Here is a 24,484-nt window from a genome sequence, read left to right as displayed (position 1 = left end):
TTCTCAGGGATTAGCCTTAACAATATGCACAACTCGCAGGGACATGGGCCCCTGCTGTATTAACCCAGCATGATGGGACAGGTAACCTGGAGGACACTTGTGAGACCCTGAAATGATAATGGTTAATGTCTTCAACAAATGGCCATTTGCAAAAACAGCAGGTGTGCTTTGCTGAGGCCCAGCAAACTGAAGGGGAGGAGGAGGAGAATTTTTGGATGTGTGGTAGAGAAGCCAAGGGGAGGAGGAGGAGAATTTTTGGATGTGTGGTGAAGCCTCTGATCTGCCTAAGAACAGCCTAGGTGCAGAGGGGTGAGTACCCATCACCAGAGATTGACCATGACAAACCAACTTCAGTTTAGCAACAAGCTGGGTTTTGAGCCAGATAAAGGAAGAGGCCACAAGAAGCAGATCCTGCTGGTGGGATAATGCTTTTCATCAGACCAATATCCTCCCTTACACAACTGGCTCAGGTGTAAAACTTCCTCCTCCATCTCCCCCTCCCTTAGGCCTGAAGGTATTAATCCCTTCTGATGGGGCATAACTGGCTCAACTACACTGAAGTGAGAGAGAGCTCTCACATCTTAGAAGGTGCCAAACTATCAAAGACCATCCCCCCCACACCCCCAAGCACCCCCAGACTCATTCCTGAGGCCTTTTACCTGAGGACTGCACCAGATCCACAGTGTTACTTTAGATAGTGTAAAAGTCCCCCTCCAGTGGAGGTACCTGGGCATTCCCACCTAAACCTGAATGCATATTAACCACTGAACTCTCTGTTTCAGGCTTCCTCCATCAAGACTACGACCATCGCTTCAACCAAGCAATAATCAAAGCTGAATCCACAGCTGGTAATATCTTTTCTCTCCACTATCTACTCTTTTTGTTTCTTTACCTCTCTCTCTTTCTTTTTCTGTTATATTTTCCTTTATACTTTTATACTGTTGTATTACTATGGGTAATAATAACCAAAATGGCCCCATAGCTCCATTCCACTGCAACCAAGTTGTTCTGAAATAAACCTGCCATATAGAGATATATCTATAAACACTGGTCATCCAGTGTTGCTTCACTCTAATCTGCCCAAATAACCTCAGTTACCCTCAGACCATAACAACCCTGAACAGGGGTTTGTCCCTGTGCTTTATCAGCACACTACCACAAGGCTTTCCGTGGCCTTGAGTACAACCAGAGCACAGCAAACAGCAGTGACACATCTCATCACCGGGCTGGGATGGCTCTGCCACCTCTGACCATTTTCAGAACTACTTCCACCTTAAAATCCCTGTTCTTTCTCAGACAGTGAGGCATCTCTGACCTGTCATCACAGGGAGAAGGGAGAAAATCATGGTGCAGGATGGAAAGGGCTCAGCAGGGGTTTTCTGCTGAGCAGACAGCTCCAGAGACAGATGAGATTTATGGCTCTCCAAAGTCCCTTGCCTCACCACAGACTTGACAGCAGCCCACTGCTGTCAAAGTTCTTTTTGCTGTGAGATATTACAGCTCTCATCCCTCTGAAACAATGCCAAATGTTTACAAGGGGATGAGAGGGCTCAGGATGATCAAGAACCTCAATGCCTGACTCTCACCCCAGAAACACAACCAGGACATAAGGCGTCTTGCCAGGCCTCCCTTACCTGACCCTGCACGGCATCATCACTGGCTTCCTGCTCTGAGGAGAAGCTGTCATCCTCTTCTTCAGAGTAGTTATCAATGTCTGGGGAGCGATCTGAAAGCAGACAGTGCAAATGCCCTGGCATGATGCCTGTCATGGCTCCAGTGAAAGGACTGGCATTGCTGGCAGTGCTGGGGGACACACTCTGTTACCCACGTCCCAAGCGTCTGCCTGCAGGTCTGAGCACTAAACACACCTGAAGCTTTGATTTTAGGACCTGAGGGGACGTTCCCATCCTCATGGTCGATGGGCTGACTGGACAGAGAGTAGATGCTGATTTCAGCCACTCGAATGTTCACATCCTTCATGTTGCTGTGGAGGCCCAGGAGTTGCCCGCCATCCGTCGGGTGCTGCATGACCTAGACAGACAGACAAGCTCTCTGACAGGGTGACACAATGGCAGCTGGCAGCCCACCCTCTCTATATTATAGCCAGCCAACAAGCAAGAACACTCACAGCAACGAGACCCTGCCTGGCAGCCCAGTCCCCTGCCCAGCGCTGGCACAGGAAGGCCGTGTGGGACTCCCCTCATTCCCAGCACACTGTACCTCAGCCATGTTAATGATTCCCACTGCCAGGGTCTTGTAGCCCAGGATGGTGCGGTTCTTGTATCTCTTCCTCCGCTGCAGCATGATCTGCAGCTTGTTGCCATCTCTCTTGAGGAAGTGTGGGTACTGGGCAAGGGAAGCACACAGAAGATGGCAGCATGAGGGCAAGGCTCAGCACGACACACAGGTAGAAAACTCTTCTTCAGTGCTGATGTACAGCAGGATCTGACCTGCTGAGCTTTGAGGTGCCCCTCAAAAGGCCTCCTGCACCTATCCATCATCCTCCAAATCCCAGCAATGCCCAGCAAAACAATCCCTGGAGCAATGGAGCAGCTGGCCAACCACAGCAGACTCCTTAACAGAGGCTGTGCTTTCACACTTAACCCTAAGGTTGTGCTTGCTGAAAAATGCCAGGTAAGGGAGCCCAGGGGACCAGGTAGCACCAGGTACCTGCAGTGAGAAGGTCAGCTCCAGCTCGGTCTCCATCAGGCCCCCAGGTGGGAGGATGTATTCATTTGACCTCAGGACTCGTTTTGAACCCTGCAAGATTGACAGACACACACACTGAGCTCGACCACAGACTCCACTGCATCACACACACACAAGACAACGGTGATCACAGTCCACAAGGAAAGAGAGAATGCCTTGACTCTGTTCTCTTCCACTCTGCAGAGCCACCTTTCACATGCCTATCAACACTCTGCAAAAGCCTGCAGTATCCCCTGAGCTGCCAGGGGCCCCTTCTCCTTGCCCCCCTGCCAGGGAGCACCTGCTCTTCACAAGGCTGCTCTGCTTAATCTGCCTCTCTGCACCTGGAGTGCCGCTCCCATGCTGTGCAGGGACGCTCCTGGAGCCAGAGGGAGCCATGCAGGACAAAGGAAAGGGCCCCAACACACTGCCTGGCCAGCAAAGGGACAGGTCCTGGAGACATCTCTCCCCCAAGCGGACAGGCCCAGTGCAGATCCCTGTCTAAGCACAGCAGGCAGGATGGCTCTGTTGGGACCAAGTCAGGATGCCCAGGAGAACAGGGGTCCCCCTGCTTGCTCAGCTGTGTCTCAGGAAACTCTATCCTAGTCTTTTTCTCAGGCAACAGTCTTTACCTCTCTACATGTAGAAATGGTTTTTACCAGAAGGGCAGGAACAGAGGCACTCTAATCATGCTCCCACTCCAACTCTTTCCTTTTTCCCTGCCCTATGTCTACTATCTCCGTGTCTTGGTTTCTGAGAGAGACACTGAATGACTTGGGGGCAGAAAAATGCTGTCTGCATGCACCAGGTCCTCTTGGCTGCAGGGTGGCACAACCCACAGATCCTCCCGAAAGCTGTCTGCAATGCTGTTCCCAGAGACTGTGCCAGGAGCAAGGCTTTCCTGCAAAAGGTCTTCCTAAAACGGAAGAGAGGAGGTGGAGCTCATCCCCTTCACCATCTGTGAGCCTTCCTGGCCAAGAACACACTGACCCTTCCTGAACTCTTCTCTGATAACAGATGATAGGCAGTCACAATGACAGTGACCATTTTCTTTAGCACATTCACTATTTGCTCTTTGTTGCAGAGAAATTACCCACCAAAGATTTATTCTTTCATCAAAACGCAAGTAAAAGTGCAATTACTCTTCCTGAAGATGCTATTTCTGGGGAAGGACTTATGGCAAAGAAAAGGTGAGGATATCCTGAGTGGCGTGCTCAGGAAATGATGGTTTCATAAACATTGCTGTCCTGTGCCTCACTGCCATTTACCACTAAGGAAGTTACATACCCAGCCTCAATCCTAGTTGAATCCAACCCCTCAGTGAAATGCCAGTGCACATCCATGTGGAATTGTAAGGACTGGGACAAAGGCTGCTTCATGATCACAGTGCAAGGACAAAGACCTAGAAATACTGAGGATTCTCCATCCTTTGAGAAATTCAAAGCTCAACTGGACATGGCACTGAACACTTGATGTAGCTCAGCTGTTCTGTAACTTGAGTAATGTCAGGCAAGACCAATTTCTCTGCAGAACAGTTGAGTATCCCTATGAATACTGCAGAAAAACTTAATGTCAGACTGCTACAGTGAAAATCATGGGTGACAAAGAGTGCCAAGGAAGGGAAAAGCAAAAGGGACAAGTGGTGGTCACAGGTTTTTACTGCCTAAGAACTGAAAACACACAGGAGCTTTCACTACAATGCACAGGTACGTGATGCCCAGGTCTGGTTTGCAAGGTACAATCCCAAATTTCAGGTGTAAATCTGTCCTGATTGGTCTGGTTTATAAGAGGGTTGAGGCTAGAGCAGCATACCACAACTGAAAAATGAGAGAGAACTAATACAAGTACTGGACTAGACAGACAGCAAAACACCAGAATTCAAGTTGAATGTGCATTTTGGGAGAGAATAGCCCACTAATAAAATAAACAAATTTAGGGTTTAGCTAGGATTGCTCAGGCAGGAGTGAAAAATACTACAAGTGGTTACAAAGAGATAAGAAACAAAGCATGACTGAGGCATAAACAGAAAACTCTGCATAGTAAGAAAGACCAAAAAAGTCCAAATTCCTTCAGGGACCAGGGTTGGGGCAATGGGCAGTCCTGGCAGGGGCAAACAACTTTTTAGCCTGGCCTATTTCATAGCACACACTCTCGTCTCCTACAAAGTGACTGCCAATATCATCTCTCTACAGCAGCACCAAGGCTTCAACCTGAGTCACCAGCTATCTCCTACAGGCAGATGCAGGAAGATCTGCATCCACAGCACCTGTCACAGGAGCTGAAAGTTCTGGGAGAGCTGGGGCTTGTTTTCTTCTTTCTTTCTTGGACTGTTTCCTCTATTCATGGCTCAAGACAGGGTGTTTGTGAACCTCAGTCTCTCTGCTGAGAGGGAACACTGTGTTTCCCTTCATGCCATAATCAGTTGCAATACCAAGGCAGGTATCTGCAGCTGTATGGAGCTGAGCCAGCACATCCAAATCTCTTAGTGCCACGCTGAACAACACACAGAAGGAAATGCTCTATGATGGCTTCTGTCTGTTAAAATAAATAATAAGGGACAAAGGTTTAAAAACCACTCAAGTCAATGAGAGCAAATCCCCTCTTTCACAGTAGTTCAGGCTTTATCTCACTCAAATCCAAGGAATATTATATATTCAAATCACCTCTGGGAAATGGGTAAGTTCTGTAGACATAGAAAGTTCCCCTTGACAGTGGTATTTCCAGATGAAGGAGCAGGTAGCAGCACATGGCACCCTTGGAAGCTGTCTTTTAAGATGAAAAGGGCACTGTGAGAAGAAGATCAGGAGTTCTGGACAGGCTTTACACTGTCCTTTGGGTCATGCACATTTTTTAAGCAGACTGTCTCCAGCACAGGAGCTACTGCCTGGGTGGCAGCTCCATTCAGGCAGGGTCAGAGCTTTATTTCCATGCAATCTGCCCTTCAAAGCAGCAACTTCCTGACCCTAACAGAACTACTACTGAAGCAAGAGAAATACAGCTCTCCTTTCCTCTAGTCCCCAGCTTCCCCCTTAGGAATTTGCAGGTGCTTTATAAATTCTGTGCATCAGCTTTTCCATCCAAAAGATGGAACGCTCACTGGAAAGCCTTCAAACAGTTTCTTACTAGTGTGACTCATCTGTTACCTAGGAGAGGAGCAGGAGGAATGGATCCATCTGAGGCCACTCTGTAGGCACGCTGTGCTGAAGCTGCCTACAGCCTCCATCTGCCTTCCAGCAGTCCCAAACCCTGCCAAGGCAGCTGGTCAGGCAGGTGGAAAGCAGCCTAGGGAGGCACACAAACTCAGCCCACTCCCACAAGGAATGCTGAGCCACGGGGTAACGTGGGCAAAAGCATTCTCCTTGTTCTCTTCAGCTTTGCAGGAAGCCTACACCAGCATGCAGCCACAGCTATGCGGCCATGCAGAGAGGAGGTGACCATGTTTGAATTAAATCCCTGGATGCAGCCTCAGTTCCCCAACAGGAAAAGAAGCCCAGCAGCAAAAAGGCTCTGTGGCTTCAAACTGCTGAGGCCTATTAATTTCTTTTGCCGTCAAGGTACAAGATTGGCCTGTGGCAGGGATGGGGATGGTCTGTTTGAGAGAGCTGGAGTCCCACTGCGCAGTCTCTTCCACGGTCCCACATTTGCAGCGTGAGAGGGCTGTAGCTGAGGACGTGCACACTCAGCACATGTCAGCCCCAGCACAAGGGGGCTGCACAAGAACCCCAGGCTCCCCAGAGAAGCACATTCAGCTTGGGCTGACTGTGCAGGAGAGCAGTCAGTGAGCACTCCAGCCCTCCCAGTCAAGTAGGACCCACACCTCTCAGCTGGCTGCCAGCTCCCTAGTCCTGTGCTGCTGTCAGCTGTGGCCCAGCCTGGATTGCTTCCACATTTCCAAGGCCCAGCCAGGCAGCTCTCTGCTGCTCAGGTTGGTTCCTTGCTAAAGCCTGCACGGGGTCTCAGGGGTTCCAGGGCTTTCAGCTCTCCTGAGTGACACCATACATACACGATGGAAATGCCAGCAAAGTGGGACACTGACCAGTAGTGTGTGGACCACAGCCTTCTCCGACTGTCCTCACTCCCTGCCCCAGGTTTCATACATTCTGCTTTCAATTTCTTCTGTGTGAGTGAATCAGGTCTGCCATGAAGGCAAACTCCAGCTCCCAGAGCTCCACTAATACTGCAGCTTCCAGGATTAATCCAGGATTTAGATCCTAATGTGTGCAGCACAAAGAGCTCTGTGGGAGCACAAAGCTGCTGAGCTGCCAACCTACGGTGCTCTCAACGGGATCAGCTGCTTTCGTGCCAGCTGACAAGAACAAAGGAAGGACACCAGCACCCGAGCTGGGTCAGGGAAGCTGTGGCCAGGACAGCATATTCAAGATGCATTTTGTTTCCATGCTGTCCTTTGGCAGGTGGAAAGGATGTGCCTGCACCCCAAGGAACACATCTTTCCACCACAAGCAGCAGAGAGGGTGGAGGGATCACACATATCAGGATGGTGGCAAATTCCTGTCCCCTTGGTGACAAAGATCCTCTCCCCTCCCTTCTGCCTGGGTCACAGTAGAGGCACCAGGCCTAGCAGGGATGCACAGGGAGAGGGAAGGGATATTAGAGATCAGACAGGGTACAAATATCAGCAGAACATCATGCACAGAGATGCTGATCCCTTGCATCCTTCCCTTCCCACCCTTCACTCCCCAGGGAGTGATCTGGTTGGAAGGCACTGCTGGAAACCATCCAGCACTGACCCTCTCTTAAAGGGGGATGACAAACTCCAAACAGCAATTTGAGAGGAGGGCCTTGGCAGAGGCAGGCAGGGAGGCATGACAGATTCTGTCCCAGTGTCTAACCAAATTAATTCCCGATACAAGCCAGCACCAGGTATCTTGCCACTGTCCCTGGGGCATCATTCCCACCTGCCCGAGAGCCAAAATCTCCCTGAACATGCTGACTGAGACAGAGGGGTTGGTTGGCACTAGGCAAGGGACATGCAGACCAGCACTTCACAGAGGGCACAAGGATGGGCTTGGCTTGCTGCCATCAGGCAGCAGCAAGGAGAGGAGCCTACCTGAATCTTCACAGCGATAAGCACAGAGCTCAGCTCTTTGTCCAGCTCTTTCAGCACTGTGAGTTTCTTCAGGCGCAGACTGCAGAGCCTGTAAGACAGAGAGAATGGGACACATTCAGGCACCACCATCCCTGGGGCCCTGCCACATGGTACCCAGTGCTCGGAAGGCAGCCTGGATGCTTGGCCCAGTCGCAGGCACAAGCCTGGCCTAGGAACGCTGGCATTCACGCGCCACGGAGACAGCCCATCGGGGAAAAAAGGAAAGAGGGAAAATTAACAGAGCTAAAGCAGGCTTAAGGGATTAGCATGCAACAGGAAGTCCAACAGCAGGCCATGTGGTAAAGAGATCCCTTCCCAAGCAGGGCTGTTGCCAGCTCTGCTTAAATCTACCTTGGCCACAGCACTGTTTATTTATAAACCAAAGCACTTAAATCCACTCTTATCCTGGACTTAGTTAAGGCAAATGTTCTCATGCAGACATCTCAACCAGCTCTTCTCTTGCACGGTACCACACAGAGCTGACTTGGGAAGCAGCCCCACAGGAGGTTTCATACAGCTTCAGCCACCCTGACAAGCTCAAATCCCGGGGACTCAGCATGGTAAGTGGCACCTCCAGGAAAAAGCTAGGAAGGATCCTGAGGCTAAGTGAGAAGAGATACTTTTGCTGCTCAAAGGAAGAGTGAGTGCCAGTGAGACAGCCAGCCACTCGGATCTCCTGCCTAGGAGCCTGCAACAGGACTCACATAGACACTACTTGCAAGGAACCCTGTGTCAGGGAGCAAAGCCAGACATGGCTTTACCAGCAGCAAGAGCACGCTGATGTTTTGCAAGTTACCCTCTGTGCTCCACGGCTGCGTTGCTGCAGACTCTGGTTCCCAGGACTTCTGTGGATATCAGCGTGCTGGACCTGAGAGTCAGGCCATCCTCCCTGGAGAACAGATTTGGCTGCTACCAAATACCTTTCTGTCTGATACACTGTGCTCTCTGAATACCTGCTTTATTTATTTTTAAAGGAACAAAACCTGTTCTTGCAATGGTACAGCAGCAGTGCAGAACAATGCCAGAGATGGAGCGACAGTAAAAAGGGGAGGACAGAGCCAGACTGCAGGACAGGTTTAGAGCTTAGCAAGCACTCACCTCCTATCATGTCCCTGTCCTCCCTTCTAAAATACTTTTAGCTTGTGCAGAAGGTTTCCTGGACTGTGATTGCAAACCTGCTGCTCCGCCCTTCATGTTCTGGTCCCTCCTGGTAGAGACCAGAAGTCAGGAAGCTGGGTGTGCAGGGAAGTTCTGCACACTCCTCTGCCAGATGGCTGCATTATTTCAGCCAAAACCCAGAGCACAGACCCTAAGCTCTCGTACTCTGTGCACTCCAGCTCTACAATAAGTGGTCCCATCTCCGTCCACCCTTCCCCTCTGAGCCTCTGCTTGCAGGAAGGGAGAAACCTTATTACCTGGGGCAGGTTTCTTCCTCCCCACAAATACTCAGGCATGGTTAGGGGTGAGCTGCGGAGAGCACGGCCAAAGACAAAGAGGCACCTCTCAGGCAGGGAGGGGGAGACTGAGTTCTCACCAGGAAAAAGGGTACAGCAACTCCATCAGAGGTACTGACAGAAAGCTTGCAAAGAGGCTAAGCTTAGCTAGCAACCACCACTAACCAGTGCTAATTGTCACTGCTGCTAGACAAGCCATGGAGAGAAATGAAGCTGGAACATGTAAGACAAGGACAGCACATCTACTCAAACTTTCCTTGCAGCACTAATTTAGTCATGATAGTTATCTGCAAGGAAAAGTCATCTCTTAAAGACTAAAACTTACATAAGGATACTCAGTCTTAACCGGAGGATGTGGAAAGGTTACAATTCTACCTGGCAGTTGTTCTCGCTGTAGAAACACACTCCTTATCAAAAACTAATTCACTCATTAGCTCTTCATGCCCCTCTCTGAGGCAGTATCTGGTATTTTTTCCAGAGGAAGAATGAATGTCTACTGGTTAGCTCTGCCCACTTGGGCAGCTCTTTCATCTCTGATACAGCACTCTTCTCTTCCTATCCCTCTCCAGCTTTCAAGATCTATTTTACACAGTGAGAGACGCTGTAGCCTGCCCCATGTCCTTTCCATAGCATGTGTCAGAAGGTGATTCCCCTCTTCCACTCTGCTCTCCCTCCCTGCAGCACTCAAAGACATAAGGCACTCAAAGGTACAGCTTGCACCCTGCAGCTCCAACCCTTCTCCAAACAGCGCTTTCTAAAATACCACAACCCTTCCCACAGGGATTAACAGGCATGTTGTAGAGTCTGAATTTACTTGCAGCACAAGAGCACACAATTTTTAAGCAGCTTGGCTGTCCCTGATGATCCTCTTTTGATCTGTTACTTAACCAATCCCTGCATCACCCAGATTTACATCAGTGCTGAGTGTCTAGTGCCAGTACAGAGCAGCAGAGGGTCCCACACTCATCTCTGCAGATATCTACAGGACAGGATCAATCCACAATGATCAGGTGCTGCTCTGAACATTTCAGCCAAATCCCATGGCAACTACCCCATGGTTTTGTTCAGAACTGATCACAGTGTGATCCCTGAAAGTCACTTTTTGGTAGACAAATTATAAATCCGGATTTACTTACTCCTATAATTAAACAGAACAAGTAGCAACTGTTCTTGAGTTACGAAACTGCTGCAGGGACCTCCACTATACTGAGTCGAGGTAAGTATGCCTGTGTAACATGCTGATAACAACAAGGACTGACAGCAAAAAGGAAAATGAGCTCCAACAGGGCAGTCTGACAGCCTCCTGGAACCTCAGTACTCCTACACTCCTCTACTGGTCATTTACTCTGAGAGCTACTCACTGTTCCCTGGTATTATCTTAAAAAAGGCTGCCTTCTTTCCCTCACTAAATGACAAGTTTGGAGCTTTTGCTCTGAAGTTTGATTGAAACACTTTGGCTTTCACCAAGCTGGCCTGTAGTTATCTTGAAAAGGAAAGCTCTTATAAACATGCATTTTGTGAAATTCACTGCCAGCAGCAAAGCACTGCCTCCAGCGGTTGTTAGCAAAAGCATCTAAGCAAGAGGTCACAGAGGACACACAGTGGCTTATTTTTGTTAAGGAAGCTTTCCTGTCTGACCATCCAGGACCACAGGTAACTGTACTAATTCTAACAAATTGAATATTTCTTCTCTAAGGGAAAGATAATCTGTCCTGCTGATGTGAAGAACCCCCATTCTTTCCATACCATTCCTGCTGCCTGACACACCCCAAGAACATATCAGGAGTCCATAGAGATGTTAACTCGTTTCTCCTCTTCCCAGGACACTGCATGGGCCAAGGCTACTAATCCTGCTTCCTGTGCACTTATCCTTGCTAAGAGTGGCTCTGTTTCTATAGCTTTTACCTGGCTCACCACAGTGTCCTTGCAGGTAGGAGGACAAAACATCAGCAAAAAGAACTAGATTTGGGTAATATAAGAGAATGTCAGTTAAATCAGTCTGTGGCTTACTTCAAATGTGCATCATACAGGTGATATTCTCCATCAGAGAACCACAGAATTGTTAAGGTTGGAAAAGACCTCTAAGATCATCAAACCATTACCAAAGCATGACCATGTTCAGCACTGACTTTGTAACCCATGTACATGAGTGCTGCATCCACCTGTCTTCTGAATACTTCCAGGGGTGGCAATTCCACCACTTGATTCCACCACTTCTCCACCCTTTCAGTGAAGAACTTTTTCCTAATACGCAACCTAAACCTACTCTGGTGCAACTTGAGGCTGTTTCCTCTTGTCCTGTCACTTGTTACCTGGGAAAACAGACCAACCCCCAGCTCAGTACAACCTCCTTTCAGGGAGTTGTAGAGAGCAATGAGGTCACCCTGATTCTCCTCTTCTCCAAGCCAAACAGCCCCAGGTCCCCCAAGCACTCCTCATAAACTTAATCCCCTAGACCCTTCACCAACTCTGGACACGCTCCAGCACCTCAGTGTCTTTTGTGTAGTTAGAGGTCCAAAACTGAACACAATATTCAAAGTGGAGCTTCAAATCATCAGGCAGAGGTGTGAGACCTGCTGAATTCAAGGTGCCACACCCTTTTAAGATGCTGTTATCTGCCGTCAGGAGGATCAGCTCATACCTATGTATGTACATGACCCACTGTGGCAATAGAGCTTGGGTCGCATGCTGTCTCTACAGTTTTTCCACTGCACACGGAACATGGACTGTTATGGGATGTCCCAGGACAAGAGGCAGCTTTTTCCAACACTGTTGCTGCTGCTGCCAGTGATTTACTACAGGCTGGTCTTCCCAATGCAATTGAATTAAGCTGAGTGCAATAATATGGGACTGGTTTGTGGTGCAGTCACAATTTCTGCATTATCACTCCACTATCTTTACTTCAGGTACAGAGAGATTGGAGGGATTTGTATAATCTGGGAGCCTGAGAGAAGGAGCAGACATCATTTTATTGCTTTAAAAGCTTGTTCTCTCTCTGGGCACCGTACAACAAATTCTGTGTTTTCATTATTGGTTGCCTCTGTCAGAGGCTTAGTCAATTCCCCTAACCCACAGCCGATGAAATCCCACAATTCTGAAAAATCCTCATATCTGTTTTTTTGAAAGCAGACATGGGAGCTTAATTATGGTCTCTATTCTTCCTGGGTCTATTGCTCACTATCCCTTCCTCAAAATAAATCCTAAACATTTTAACATTGATACAGCTGAAGTCTGGCCAGAGCTGCACCGTGTCCCCATTTTTTGCCAGAGCAATACACAGATGTATAGGGTCTACTTTACAAGCATTCTTATTACTATTTGTTATACCAATTCATGCACACATTATCCAAGAACCAATTCACTCAATATTTTTATTGCATTGCAGTAAAGTGTCAAAATTCTCTGCAGATTCAATGGAACTAATCCTCTACCTCCTGGAGAGCACGGCAAGAGGACATTAAAGTATTTTCTTATCTACTTCTTTTTTTTCTTTTCAACAACAAAAGGTAGTTTTTTGCTTTCCTTTTCACTGAAGGGGCAATATAAATCATTATGCAACAATTTCCTGCTTGGGCAGTACTCTTTGCATAGCTTCCTCCTTGAAAAAAATGAAAGTGTTCCCCAAGTTAAAAAAACCTAGTATTGTTTTGAAAAGCAATAAGGTTTTCTGCTGCTCTGACTGTGCCACTAAACTGGGTCACAAGTGATGCTCTCCACGTATGAACAGAACTAATCAAATCTTCTTAAGAGCAACGACACCAGTCCTCCTCTTTCTGGAAGTCTTCAAATATTATTTGTATGTTTACCACCCTCTCACCTATATAAATGTATATGTATAAAAATATGCTTTTAGATTTTTTTTCAGAAGTATACATAAATACTTTTATAAGCAAGTACTAGTCCAAAGAAAATCTCGTCCAAACAACAAAACAGTGTTTCAACTGATGTGCAACATCTGGAGAATCAGCTCTTGGCGTGGTGCCCACTGCAGCTGGAACAAGCCAGGGGGAAAGCCCAGTGTGCATCCAGAGTCACTGCCCAACCCCACTCTGTGCCCCAGCCTCAGAGCCAGTCCTTATCCTCAAGTTAAGGGTCAAGCCCACGAAATACTCTCTTTTTCTGCTGATATCCTGGGCTGTTCAGTGCTTGGCTTACCAATCACTCGTGAGGGGCAGCTCATTCTCTGGACAAGACTGTTTCCCTGGACATTTGCACTGATTTCTCCAAGTGGCAGCAGCCAGGGTCCTTGGGTCCTCCTGTAGTTTCCATGTCATCTACAAATGTTAGAACACATCCACCTTTCCCAGCACGGGCCCTCTGTGCATCCTTGTCAGCACCACCGCCTTTATTAGATGCACAGATGTGGATTAAGCCTTTAATAGTGTCCGTTTAGCTGCTCTTCAATATTTTTCCTGATTTTGACAGCTCAGGTTTCCCTTCAAGGTGATATTAAACTCTGAGACCGGGCTTCTGGAAAGATGCCAGAATTTCCATGGGGCTCGCAAGGCACGGGACGCTCCGGATGCCTCTGCAGCCTGCCAGCCGCTGGAGGAGCACCTATTCCCAAAACATGTTCCCGCTAGAGGGCAGGAGGCAGCCGGCCTGGACACAAACCCGGGACACCGGGACGCTCTGCAGGCTGGCCGGTCGCACGGAGCAGCACAGGGGTGTCCATCCACAGAGCTCACCTCGGATAGTGGCCAAAGCAAGTGTCAAGGGAAGGACACACAAACTGTGCGCCAGCGGTGAGACGCCGCCCGAAATGTGTCACAGCTTCCTGAGAGCAAGATCCTCCCCGCGCCCCAAGTGGCGTGTTTGCGTGAGACACCCCTGATGCGCACAGAGGGGACGAGAGACCTACTCCACTTTCAGAAAGCAAGTCCCTGTTGCCAGCAAACAGAGCAACGAACTGGGACAGCAGCAGGTTCACCAGGCTCTCAGATCAGGCATCAGCACAGGAGGTGCACCAATTACAGATGGATTGGGAGGAAAGCATCAGCCTGCTCTGAGAGCGTCCCCAAGGGGGACAGAGACAGAGGACTAAGGGCTTGCCAGCACTCTCTTGCCACTCTGCCCTCAAGCCACTGCAACTGCTGCAGCCTGACATGGGCAAGTAAAGCAAGCTGCATCAAAGAGTGTAACACGCTAAGAGGCAAAGGCCAAAAAATGTAACAGCACCCTCCTGGGTCAGCAAGGAAAGAGCTAGGGCAGAGCCACCAAATACCTGCTGTGTCTCAGGTCCCTCAGCCAAGGCGCTGTGCAGCACAACAGCCCTGGTGCCGACCAGCACTCCTGTCCTTGCCATAAGACAGACATTTTGGCTCATCTGCATCCTGGCTGACAGCAGCTTGCTACCTGTAGCACATGTATGCCCTGCTGCTGGATCCAGAGCAGGGTTCTGTTACTGCAAATTGCAGTACGTTTGATTATTCCCAATTCCCAAGTGACATTCACAAAGGAAATCCTAAAGCACAAAGCACAGAAAACAAAACCTCCCCAGGTTATGTCCCTTCCTTTCCTATGAAGCATTTCACAGCTTACAGCTCTGTCTGCTCAAGAAATCCAACCTATTTTCCCACATGACTATTCTTCCCCTCCATCATCCCATCTCCTTGTGTCCCTAGACAGACCAAACCCAAACCTCAGATATCCCTCTCAGATGGTCCTCTCAGATATCCCAGAGGACCAGATGACACCCTCCTTCCCTTTGTCTTTGAGGGTGCAGCAAAGGAAGGGGTTTCTTATCCTCACAGCAGCAACCTGGCTGCACTACAGGGGAGGAGGACAGGCAAAGTCATGCTGGGGAGGGCAAAAAATAGCAGTATCGGTAGGATATACATTACCAAGAGCAGGGTATCATCAAGCAATTCATCCTCAGTCAGGAGGCAAATGGGAAGAAAACAGTGTCCTGCAAGCAGATACATCTACCCTTCCTTGTCTTCCCGGCTGGCTTCTTGCTACTGCCTAGTTTTCCTCACAGCCTTGTGTCCTGGTTAGCATTTCCCCCCTGGAATGGCCATTCAAGATAGACTGCAGTCACTGAAAAGAGGCCAGTGCAGTGCATTAAATGGGACCTCAGCACCACTGTACTGAATTGGAGCACCTCATTTTTTTTTCATTTTCCTATCCCCATAGAAGGGGAAATCCACGCCATCAGCCTCTGCTGTTCTCATCTGACCGGGCAGGCCATTCTTAACTGCATCAAACACCACCACCTCCCTGTGTATGCACATTTACCAGGCCTGCCCTGCTCCAGTCACAGCCCTTGGAAGAGTGTCTAACTCTTTATTCTCTGGGCAGATGATCTCTGGTTTGGTCAGCTGCTCTATTAAACCTCTGAAGCAGCTTTCCCACCCGCTGCAGGGACCACACAGGGCTCTGCCCAGGGGCTCTGACTGCCACCCAGAGGCCCCCCAGGCTTCTTCTCTTCCATCACAGGCCCGTAGCATTCCTCTGTGCTCAGAGATGTATTTCATAGCACTGCAACGCCACTGAGACAGCACACAGCCGCTCTCAACACAGGCAAGGAACAGGGCAGGTCACGTCCCAAAGAGACACAACAGTCAGGACAAGGCATGGCAGGCATTCCAGGCTGGGTCAGGTGCACCAGTGAGATAAGGAGGCTTGGGGAAAGGATAAGGGCATCAACACTATGCATGACTCAGCCAGCAGCAGTAACTACCACTGATCACCAGCAACAGCCATCAGAGCTGCTTGCTACCAGTGTGAAAGCAGCCAGGTGAAGGAAGGAAAGTGCAGACAGGTACTGCATTCACTGATTTTGTCTGGAAGAACTAAGACTCACTCAGGATTACAGAGGAGATTTGTTGGATTTATCAAAGAGAATATAAAAATCTTTCTAAACATTGAACAAGATGTACAAAATCATCCTCTTCCTCAGGATTTTCAAAACTGCTGTCTGACATGTGTAGCCAAACTGCAGCCAAAACTATTCCTGGACCAGCCATTATTTCCTTCACAGGAAGGTTATAACAGGTTTTGCTTTAGAAACAAGCTTGCTAAAGGAGGTCAGACAACAAGCATCACTGAGTGTACACCAGCCCCACACCCAGGGAGTCACACCAGGAGTGGCAGATGGACCACCAGCAGTGCTGTGCTCGGGGTGCAGAGCACTTCTCTTTCCTAAAAGCTTTATCTACTACAGGCTTTCAGCTCTCTTGGTGCTGTCAAAATGTTACCATGCCAGCAAGGCACACCGAAGACTTGAACTACTCATAACACTGCATTTCCAATGAAAGAATGGCTACTCAGGACAGGAGCCAGCATGGAGATCTCTCTGCTTGTTTGCTGTCCACGGCACAGTGAGGCTGTTCCAAGCAGGAGGGCCAATGCAGAGGTCATAAGATCCCAAACCAGGACAGAGCAAGCCTGGCTGCAATAGCAAAACTCACACAAATGACTGGCAAAGGCCATACAGGAGTATTCCATTTTCTCCAGAACCCCCACAAAGCACTGACAGCAGTGACACCCTCAGACCAGCAAAGATCTCTGGGATTCCCTCTGGTTAGGCCTGCAGCCAACAGCTCCAGAGTATATGTGCTCTCCTTCTCAAGCCTGCTGAACCATCCTCTGATGTTTGGACATGCCTCCTCACATGGACAAGTGTGTGCCAGCATCTCTGCAAGCAAACAGCTTCTAAACAAGACAAATAGTGCTTTCTCAAACCAAGTCAAACACCAGAGCGGAAGCCAGTCAAAGATAAGCCTATATTACGAAATGCTCCCTTCCTGTTCCCAGGCAGATTCCTTTAAGCACAACTGTCCTTTACAGGCTCCATAGCTACAGCCAGCTCCAGACTCAGCTACAGACTCAGTAACAGAGCCAGCCTCAAAAAGAAGTGAACCACTCTGGCCTAGTGCTTGTTTGTGTTGTGGATTTGTGTTGAGGAAAAGCATGGCACACTGTAGGCAGCAGACAGAGAGATGGCCAACATCAATATATAACCTAAATGTCACCTCCTGACTTGAGGACTGCTTCCTCCTGATCCTCCCTGCTGCAGACTGAGAGCTCCCACAAGTTTTGCCAGCCTGGAGAGCAGATTACACACAAGATACACATCCTTCCTACCCTGATCTCAGGGGACATTCCTGCTAATGTGGTTAGTCCCATTGTAGGAGGAAAGAGCAGCTGCCACTGTGATGCCAAACCTCCCCAGAACTTTAAACTCCCAAACAGGATGAGCATGGCCTGTCAGCATTGGCAGGGCTATTCCAGCCTCCCCTTCCTAGCAAGTCTCCTTTCTCCAGACAGAATTCAATATAGAGCTCTGCCCAGCAGTTGTTTCAGGTTTATAAACCCCTTTGTTGCACTGGTCTCTTAATCCACTGATCTAGACCAGTGAAGCCACTGTGCAGACCACACACAACAAACCCTTGTCTGAAAAGTGGGGAAGCTATGAAAGGGCAGTTGTTAAAACCATGGAAGAGCCATCAGCCTGTGCAGTCAGTGACAAAAACAAGATCAGAGGATGGAGTGAAAAACCTGAGATCTGCCTAGAAAGACACTTGGCTACTCCAACCCGTCACTAACACAGCCAGGCCAGAGCTATCCCACACTCCACAGCAAGGAGCTGCAGCTTGCCTGGTGCTACAGAGCAGCTCTCCTTTTAGCATAGAGGTACCTGCAAACACTCCAGTGTGCACTGCTTCAAAAACAGCCCCTCCTGGCAGAGACATCCATCTTGAAACACTACTGCAATACCAAGCTTCTGGGCTGTTTCTACCCAACTATGCATGCTTTTCTGAGGCAGGGATGCCACACAATCCATGCAGCTGCAGTGGAAGTGACAAGGAGCACACATTGCTATGGCTCACACTAAATTCCCTAGCTCAGGAATACCATGGTACTTACCAAAACACCCCAGCAACAGAATACTGCTTTTTGTCCAGGTCCACTGACCTTATAACATCAGGCTCTCTGGGAGCAGGCATCAAAAAGCATGAACCAGCTATGCTGCAAAAACAAATGTGTCCAGGGAACAGTCTGAGCTCCAGTGGACCACAGCAGAGGCAATTTCCCCTCAGAGCCCTCTCCTGGCAAAGCATGCAGGCAGATGCTGTTCACAGTCATTCCTGCTCACTGGCATCACAAGATTTCCCAGCAGGCTGCCAGGCTGTCCAGCAGACTGTCCCTACTCTCCAAGGTGCTGCAGCTTGGGCTCAGCAGGGTCAGACAGTCACTCACAGCCTGGCAGGGCTCTTGGGAGCCCCAGCAAGCAGCACCCAGACTGAACAGATGACACTGCATGCACCTGCAACTGCTCACTTCCAGACCCTGTCCCAGTGGAACAGGACATTCTTCATTCTTTCCAAGGATCACTGTGCCTATTCACCTTCTCAGCAAGCTGCAAGCAGAGCCAGGAGCTATCACAGCACACATGTCACCTAGCAAAAGGTCCATAAATAACTTGGTGTGCCTCCTCACCACATCCTGTATTACAGCCACACCGGGCACAGGCAGCCATCCAAAGACAGCCCCACTAAGAAAATTTAAATTTGTAACATGCTTCAGAAGTTCAACACCCTACCAACCACTTTGTCTCTTTAAAGCACAGTTTTATAGCGCTCACTGAAGCACCAGAACGCCTATTGAAGAACTCAGGAAATGGAGGGACAGGTGATTTATCATGCAATCCTTCCCACCAACCCACAGGAATCTGTGGCTGTAGTGAAGGATTTCCTGCACAATAGGTGCACACAAAACCACTTGGTGCAACAGAGGCACTCCTTTATGTCCATTATCCGGGCATATGCTGTCCTGTATATGTTCAGATGCAGCATCCTTGTTTTCTCTCTAAGTACTCTGAATTTTATACAGGAGGTCATTAAGCATTTCTGAAATGAGTTGTCCTCAGCTTTTGTACACAGGCTTCCAGAAAAACATTTGCCAGTGCACATACTACCTTGAGACTGGCCCACAGGAAGCTCTGCATCAGCCAACTGAAGCAGAAGAGACAAAAACACGGCTTTTTTGGTTCACTGATCAAACTGTAAAACAAGCCCATAAAAGAAATAAAAGCTAGTTCCAGTCCAGAGTAATACTGAAAAGTTTTTAAAACAGCCATGAGGGGAGACCTTTGAATCTGACTCTATCTACCAGTGGTTAGTAAGGGCAAGAAATAAGACTGCAAGTGGCTACGAAATTGCAGCCAGCTGCAGTTTTTAAGAGGACAAAAGTCAGGGGAAAGCAATATCAGAGAAGGAAATGTAACTAAAGGGTCAGGATCTGGACATACCAAAAGGGTACCACTGAATGCAAAAACTTAGTTCAGAAATATCTGACAGCTCCTTAATAGAAATACTGCTTGCAGCTATAAACAGTTCAAAGGAGAGGTGAATGCACTCAGGATAATCACATATGGAGAAAAGGCAGAGGAAGCTGTTCCCCAGGGAAGGCAGATACCAAAGCACAGGGTCTTTTGTTAGCACAATTCCTTGGATGCAATCACCCTACTCCTCCCCCACATGAAAGATCAATCAGAGATTGTCAAGAGTGTTCAAAAGAGCCTATTAAGCTTGCACTGGGTGCCCACAAAGAAGAGGCCTGTGCATCCCTTTACTGCGCTCACTGCAGCTCCCGATCATGTTCAGCTGGGAGAAAACAAGCAGGGAGAAGGAAAACAATGCAAACAGCAGTGAGGAATACTAGGCAAGTGCCTTGCTATCCCAAATTCATGGAGCTGGGAGCTTTCTAGAGGAGATAACACAGCACTGGTTTGTTCCTGCAGAAAGGGCAGACACAAGGTGCAGACACAGCAAGATGCAGCTCCGTGGGAGCTTCCAGGAACAACGTGTTTCAAAGGTGGGGTGGGAGATACAACTTCATTGTCCCAAGTCAGGATTTGGGTTTTACCTGGTGGGATAGAAACAGCCTGCTCCCAAAGCAAAGCAAAATTGCCTCAAAAGCTGACCTCCAACTACACCCATGGTGCAAACAGTATCCTGAGGAATAAGAGACAGGACAACAATTGCCATTTCCCAAATCCTCCTCAGTCCGACAGCGAGCAAACAAAACAACATGTAAATAACTGTTCTAGGAAAGGACAACATCGTGGAGGAAAGTGACTGCATGGAAGCCACCAGCTGGCCCCAGCACTGTAAGGCAGCCTCCCCATCCCAGCAGACACACTGGTCCCATACTTCCCACTCAGAATCTGCCACCAAGCTATAGAGCACACAAGTGCTGGCCCCAAGAGCTGGCCTTTACTGTCCCTTGCACTCTGTTCCAGCTCCAGCACAGGCTGCCATGCTCAGGAAGGAGGTGGACAGCAACATTCCCATGGCCCTGACAGGCTTATTCCAGCTGCAGGAGGGCACCACCACAGCTCGATTAGGGTAGTGTCACCAGCAGGATTTCAGGATGTGTCAGGCAGAAAGGGAGAACAGACTGCTGACACAAGTCACCCACATGCAGGATATTTGTTCATACAAGCCAATTGCAGGAAGAGTTGAGAAAGTTATTACCATTATTTCTACATTTGCCTGCTTAATCTTGTTGTCCTAGTTACCACAGCCCTGGTGACTAAGGCAACCAGTCTTGGCAAGTAAGACACAGAATGCAATGAGATGTAATACAAATATTTAAAATTACTCTCAAAGAGCAAAAGCAGAAACAAGTAAAAGCAATTCTGTGCCCCCAGCATCACCCCCAGTCTCCCTTCATCTACTACACTTCTCATCACCTCCACAGCAGTTTGAGAATGGATACTCAGGTGTGTTTGTGGTACCCAGGAGACCCAAGGTGGGCTGCAAACCCAATTCAAATGTGCCAGAGCTCCCCTACACACTGCCTTTTCACAGTAAGTTAACTGTACAGACACTAACGTGCACAGTCCTGTGCCCAGACTGAGATCAGAACTTGTGTTACCATTCAATAAACAGCTCTTCTTTCTCCTTGTATGGTCTCTGCAGCATGCAGGCTGCAGGTTCATAATGCCCTGGAGCATTTCACACAGGCATTTTAAGGCATCTCCATCTAGGAACTGAGGAACATGACACTCCTGTGGTTTCTGAGATCACTATCAGCTCTGCAACAATCCCAGTCCTGAGCACATATTTGCTTCTCTGTTCTTGTCATCAGAGACATACAATACCCAGAACATCTCAGGCTCAAGGCTGTGTAAAGTTATGTCAAAAGTTACTTTAGGTGAACCACATGACCTGGACATTATAAAGGGACTTCTGCTCTCCACATTCCAGAACCTCCAACTCTAAACTCTTACGATCATGATCCAAAGCCCAAAATATAAGCAACTCTTGATGTCATGGAATTCCAAGTAGCATTTCACTAAGCTTATCTTTTTCTCTCCACTTGCTACTAAACTTCACATAAATGGGAAAAAAATGACATGATTTATATTTTAATCAAGATATCAGTCATGCAGAACCTGTAAGAGGGAAAATAAAAATTGTAACAGCTTTTGATGGACACTTCATGTTTAGCTTGCCCTGAACACTAAGTATGCAGTAGTGCTGGGCACCTCACAAGAAATAGGAAAACAAGACTATTATGCTGGGATGAGTGATCAGATCCTGAGAAGAAGATGAGAAAATTTCAATCAAGATATGCATATAATAACCCATGATGCATCACAATAAAAATAAGTTTAAAATATGATTTAAAAGAAAAAAAGATCATTTTATCCCTTTCCAACCCTTAATTATCCTATATTAGAGCTGTGTATAGCATTTAATTAATTAGGCTGCTTACCTGTTAAAAGCTAGCCACATAAAACAGGAAGTTTCATTTTCTCCCTTTCACATTTTCACACCCGAGGAGACAATCACCCAGGACTTTGTAGGCATCCTCATGAGAAGGTGTGGAGCTTCAAGAAGAAAATTTCCAAGAATGTGGAGCCAAAAGTGCTGCACACTGAGCTCACAGGAGTGAAAGGGATGGCTCTGCACAGGCTGCAGGTTCCAGGGTGTGGGATGGACTTCCAGCTGGGAAGCATCAGGCCCTGAGTTACCTCAGAAGCTTGGAAAATCCTCCTTCCAAGGGCTTCACTCAAAGCCTTGTTTGAACCACGTTCCACTCAAATGAACCTCAGAGGAGTGACCTCTCTTGAAGCAAGCACTGCTTTAAAGCAATGTTTCTGCTTAAGTTATCAATATTTTTTCACTTAAAATGAAAACAGCATAGGGTTTTCAAATCAGTCTGACCTAATGCAATGGGGCCAGGACACAACAATTTTTAACTACTTTTGAACTACAACTACAGCAGGATCAAGCAAGCAAAGGCAACAGGGAGGCTGCAGAGAGGCAGAGGCTCTGGCTCATGTGCCCAGCTGGAGGGAAGGCAGGCAGGCCCACGTCGCAGCCATCAGCTCTCTGCCCCCACCTCTTCAGAGATTGCTCTGTTTCTCCAGCAGGCAAACTGCCCCAAGCCCCAGCCCCCAGTGTCCCTTCTCCAAAGTGGGATGAATAACAAAGCTAATTTGGAAACCAGAAACCAGGCAGGGGCTTGAGGAAACCTATGCAGGTTGCCACAGCAACTCCACAAACCCATGTCACCGGAGACCACCACACTCAGAACCCTCTGACAGCGAAGCCCTGTTAGCACCTGGATGACAGCCAGCTATCCAGTTTTCTGGCAACAAGACTGCAAGCCTAAGTAAGATCAGCCCAGCTCAATCTTATGAATGGAAGATCTCCAAGGGACACCAGAACAGCTGGCACGTCCGGTGCAGGCTCAGCATCCAGCAAAGCCAAGCTGTGAAGGTACTGTAAGGCAGATCACTGAGCTGCCATTGCGATTGATTCTCCACGTTTTTCCATTTGAGGGAATGCCACATTGGAGATCAACACTTGTGAGCAGCAGAGCAGCACACATGGGGTGCGCAGCACAGATTGTTCTCTGTTAAAAAGTAGCCCGTGTTGCTTCAGCACAACAGGCAGCAAAAACATAAAACTAGACCTACCCGAGTGATTAATCCTCAAAACTACTTTATAAAGGCTGACAATAATTTGGAGCACCTTCCAGCCATTTTCCAAAATCAAAGAAATGAAACGAGGTGTTCTCCCTCTCTTCTTGTTTATATCCTCTCTCAAAACCTGAACTCAAGTACCTGCTGTTAGACAACTGGCTTAAGCCTCAGTCAGACAGGACTGCAATCTCTCTGGCTCACAGCATTAGCAAGGGTTAAGTAGGCTTAATGCAATTGCTCTTGTCAGCCCCTCTGACTGCTTGTAACCACCACAGAGAAAGATCAAATTATTCCAACAGTTGTAGAGATAACCTGAAACAAGAGATTAATCTACCGCTCGCATTTCTGTCAGGGGGGCTTTTGCCTCCCTCTGGAAAATCCTGATTTGACAGCAAGCCCAACCTCATCTTTGGTGATGCTGTGGGATGCCAAAACTCTGCAACTGAATACAGGTGAAACATAATAAACCTCAAATGTGCACAGACAAAACCTAAGATCTGTGCTTTAACTCTTCCTGCAATAAAAGAGATTTAACCCAGCAATGTGAACAGCTATGAAATACGAAGGAAAAATCCAGAAGATACAGGTGACAACCAAACTCTCAGGACAGAGCTTGAGCACATGACTAGGAGAAGCTCCTGCACCTGTTACAGACACCTCTGCTTCCAGGTTTGATGGCTACATAAAGCACAGGGAACCTGTCCCTGTGTGTCCATGAACAGGCTCTGTGTGCACACCTGGGTATGAACCAGCCCTCCACCTCCCCAGATCAATGCTGCTTACTCCTCAGAAGGCAGGCTGAGCCAGTCTCCCACACACTTGTATTATCTGCTCAAAGAACAGCTGCTCACAGACACTGAAGCACTGGGTTTCACACTCAAGGTCAGTTACCCCCCCTGTAAAAAGAAAGGCTTAAAGGGAAGACTTCAATCATAGAACAGAGGCTGTGGAGGTATTTGTCAGTTGCTTCTGGCACTTGTTTCTTCAGTTCGCACTGGTTTTGATAAAGCTGGTATCTGAGCACTACTGATAATTTATCCAGCACACACCCCTGACTGAGAGCTGCACTCCTGGTGAAATTGGCTCTGGCAGAAGATTGCAAAGCCCTGTGAATATCCCTGCCATCCACTTGCGGAGCGATGTTTACTTGGAGCCCCATGGGAATTTGGGCTTAAAACACCTCTGTGCACAAGAAATTCTGTAACAGCTTCAAACACAATGAGAAAGGATGATTTCTTACATATGCACACACTGTAGCAATGTCCTTGGGAACCCCTATACTTCAGTGCA

The 24,484-nt window shown here is 48.2% G+C and overlaps 1 protein-coding gene across 4 annotated transcripts in view; it reads right to left on the bottom strand.

Annotated features, from left to right (window-relative positions):
* The window catches only part of LOC119698905 (phosphofurin acidic cluster sorting protein 1-like), a 54,591-nt gene that overhangs the window by 12,296 nt on the left and 17,811 nt on the right, over positions 1-24,484 (bottom strand). For 2 of the 4 annotated variants that reach the window (XM_038131641.1, XM_038131643.1), the window contains exons 2-6: positions 7,757-7,844; positions 2,671-2,760; positions 2,221-2,346; positions 1,869-2,031; positions 1,635-1,726 (exon numbers count right to left, since the gene is read on the bottom strand). In XM_038131641.1, coding sequence (XP_037987569.1) covers positions 1,635-1,726; positions 1,869-2,031; positions 2,221-2,346; positions 2,671-2,760; positions 7,757-7,844 — 559 coding nt within the window. Of the gene's footprint in view, positions 1-1,634; positions 1,727-1,868; positions 2,032-2,220; positions 2,347-2,670; positions 2,761-7,756; positions 7,845-15,092; positions 21,933-21,978; positions 22,014-24,484 lie in introns of those variants that run through there. The other 2 variants (XM_038131645.1, XM_038131644.1) reach the window with 2 other exon arrangements.

This window comes from Motacilla alba, chromosome 3 (genome assembly GCF_015832195.1).
Source record: "Motacilla alba alba isolate MOTALB_02 chromosome 3, Motacilla_alba_V1.0_pri, whole genome shotgun sequence".
Lineage (NCBI taxonomy): Eukaryota > Metazoa > Chordata > Aves > Passeriformes > Motacillidae > Motacilla > Motacilla alba.
Note: the sequence above shows the minus strand (reverse complement) of the source record. Positions and strands in the feature narration are given on the sequence as shown.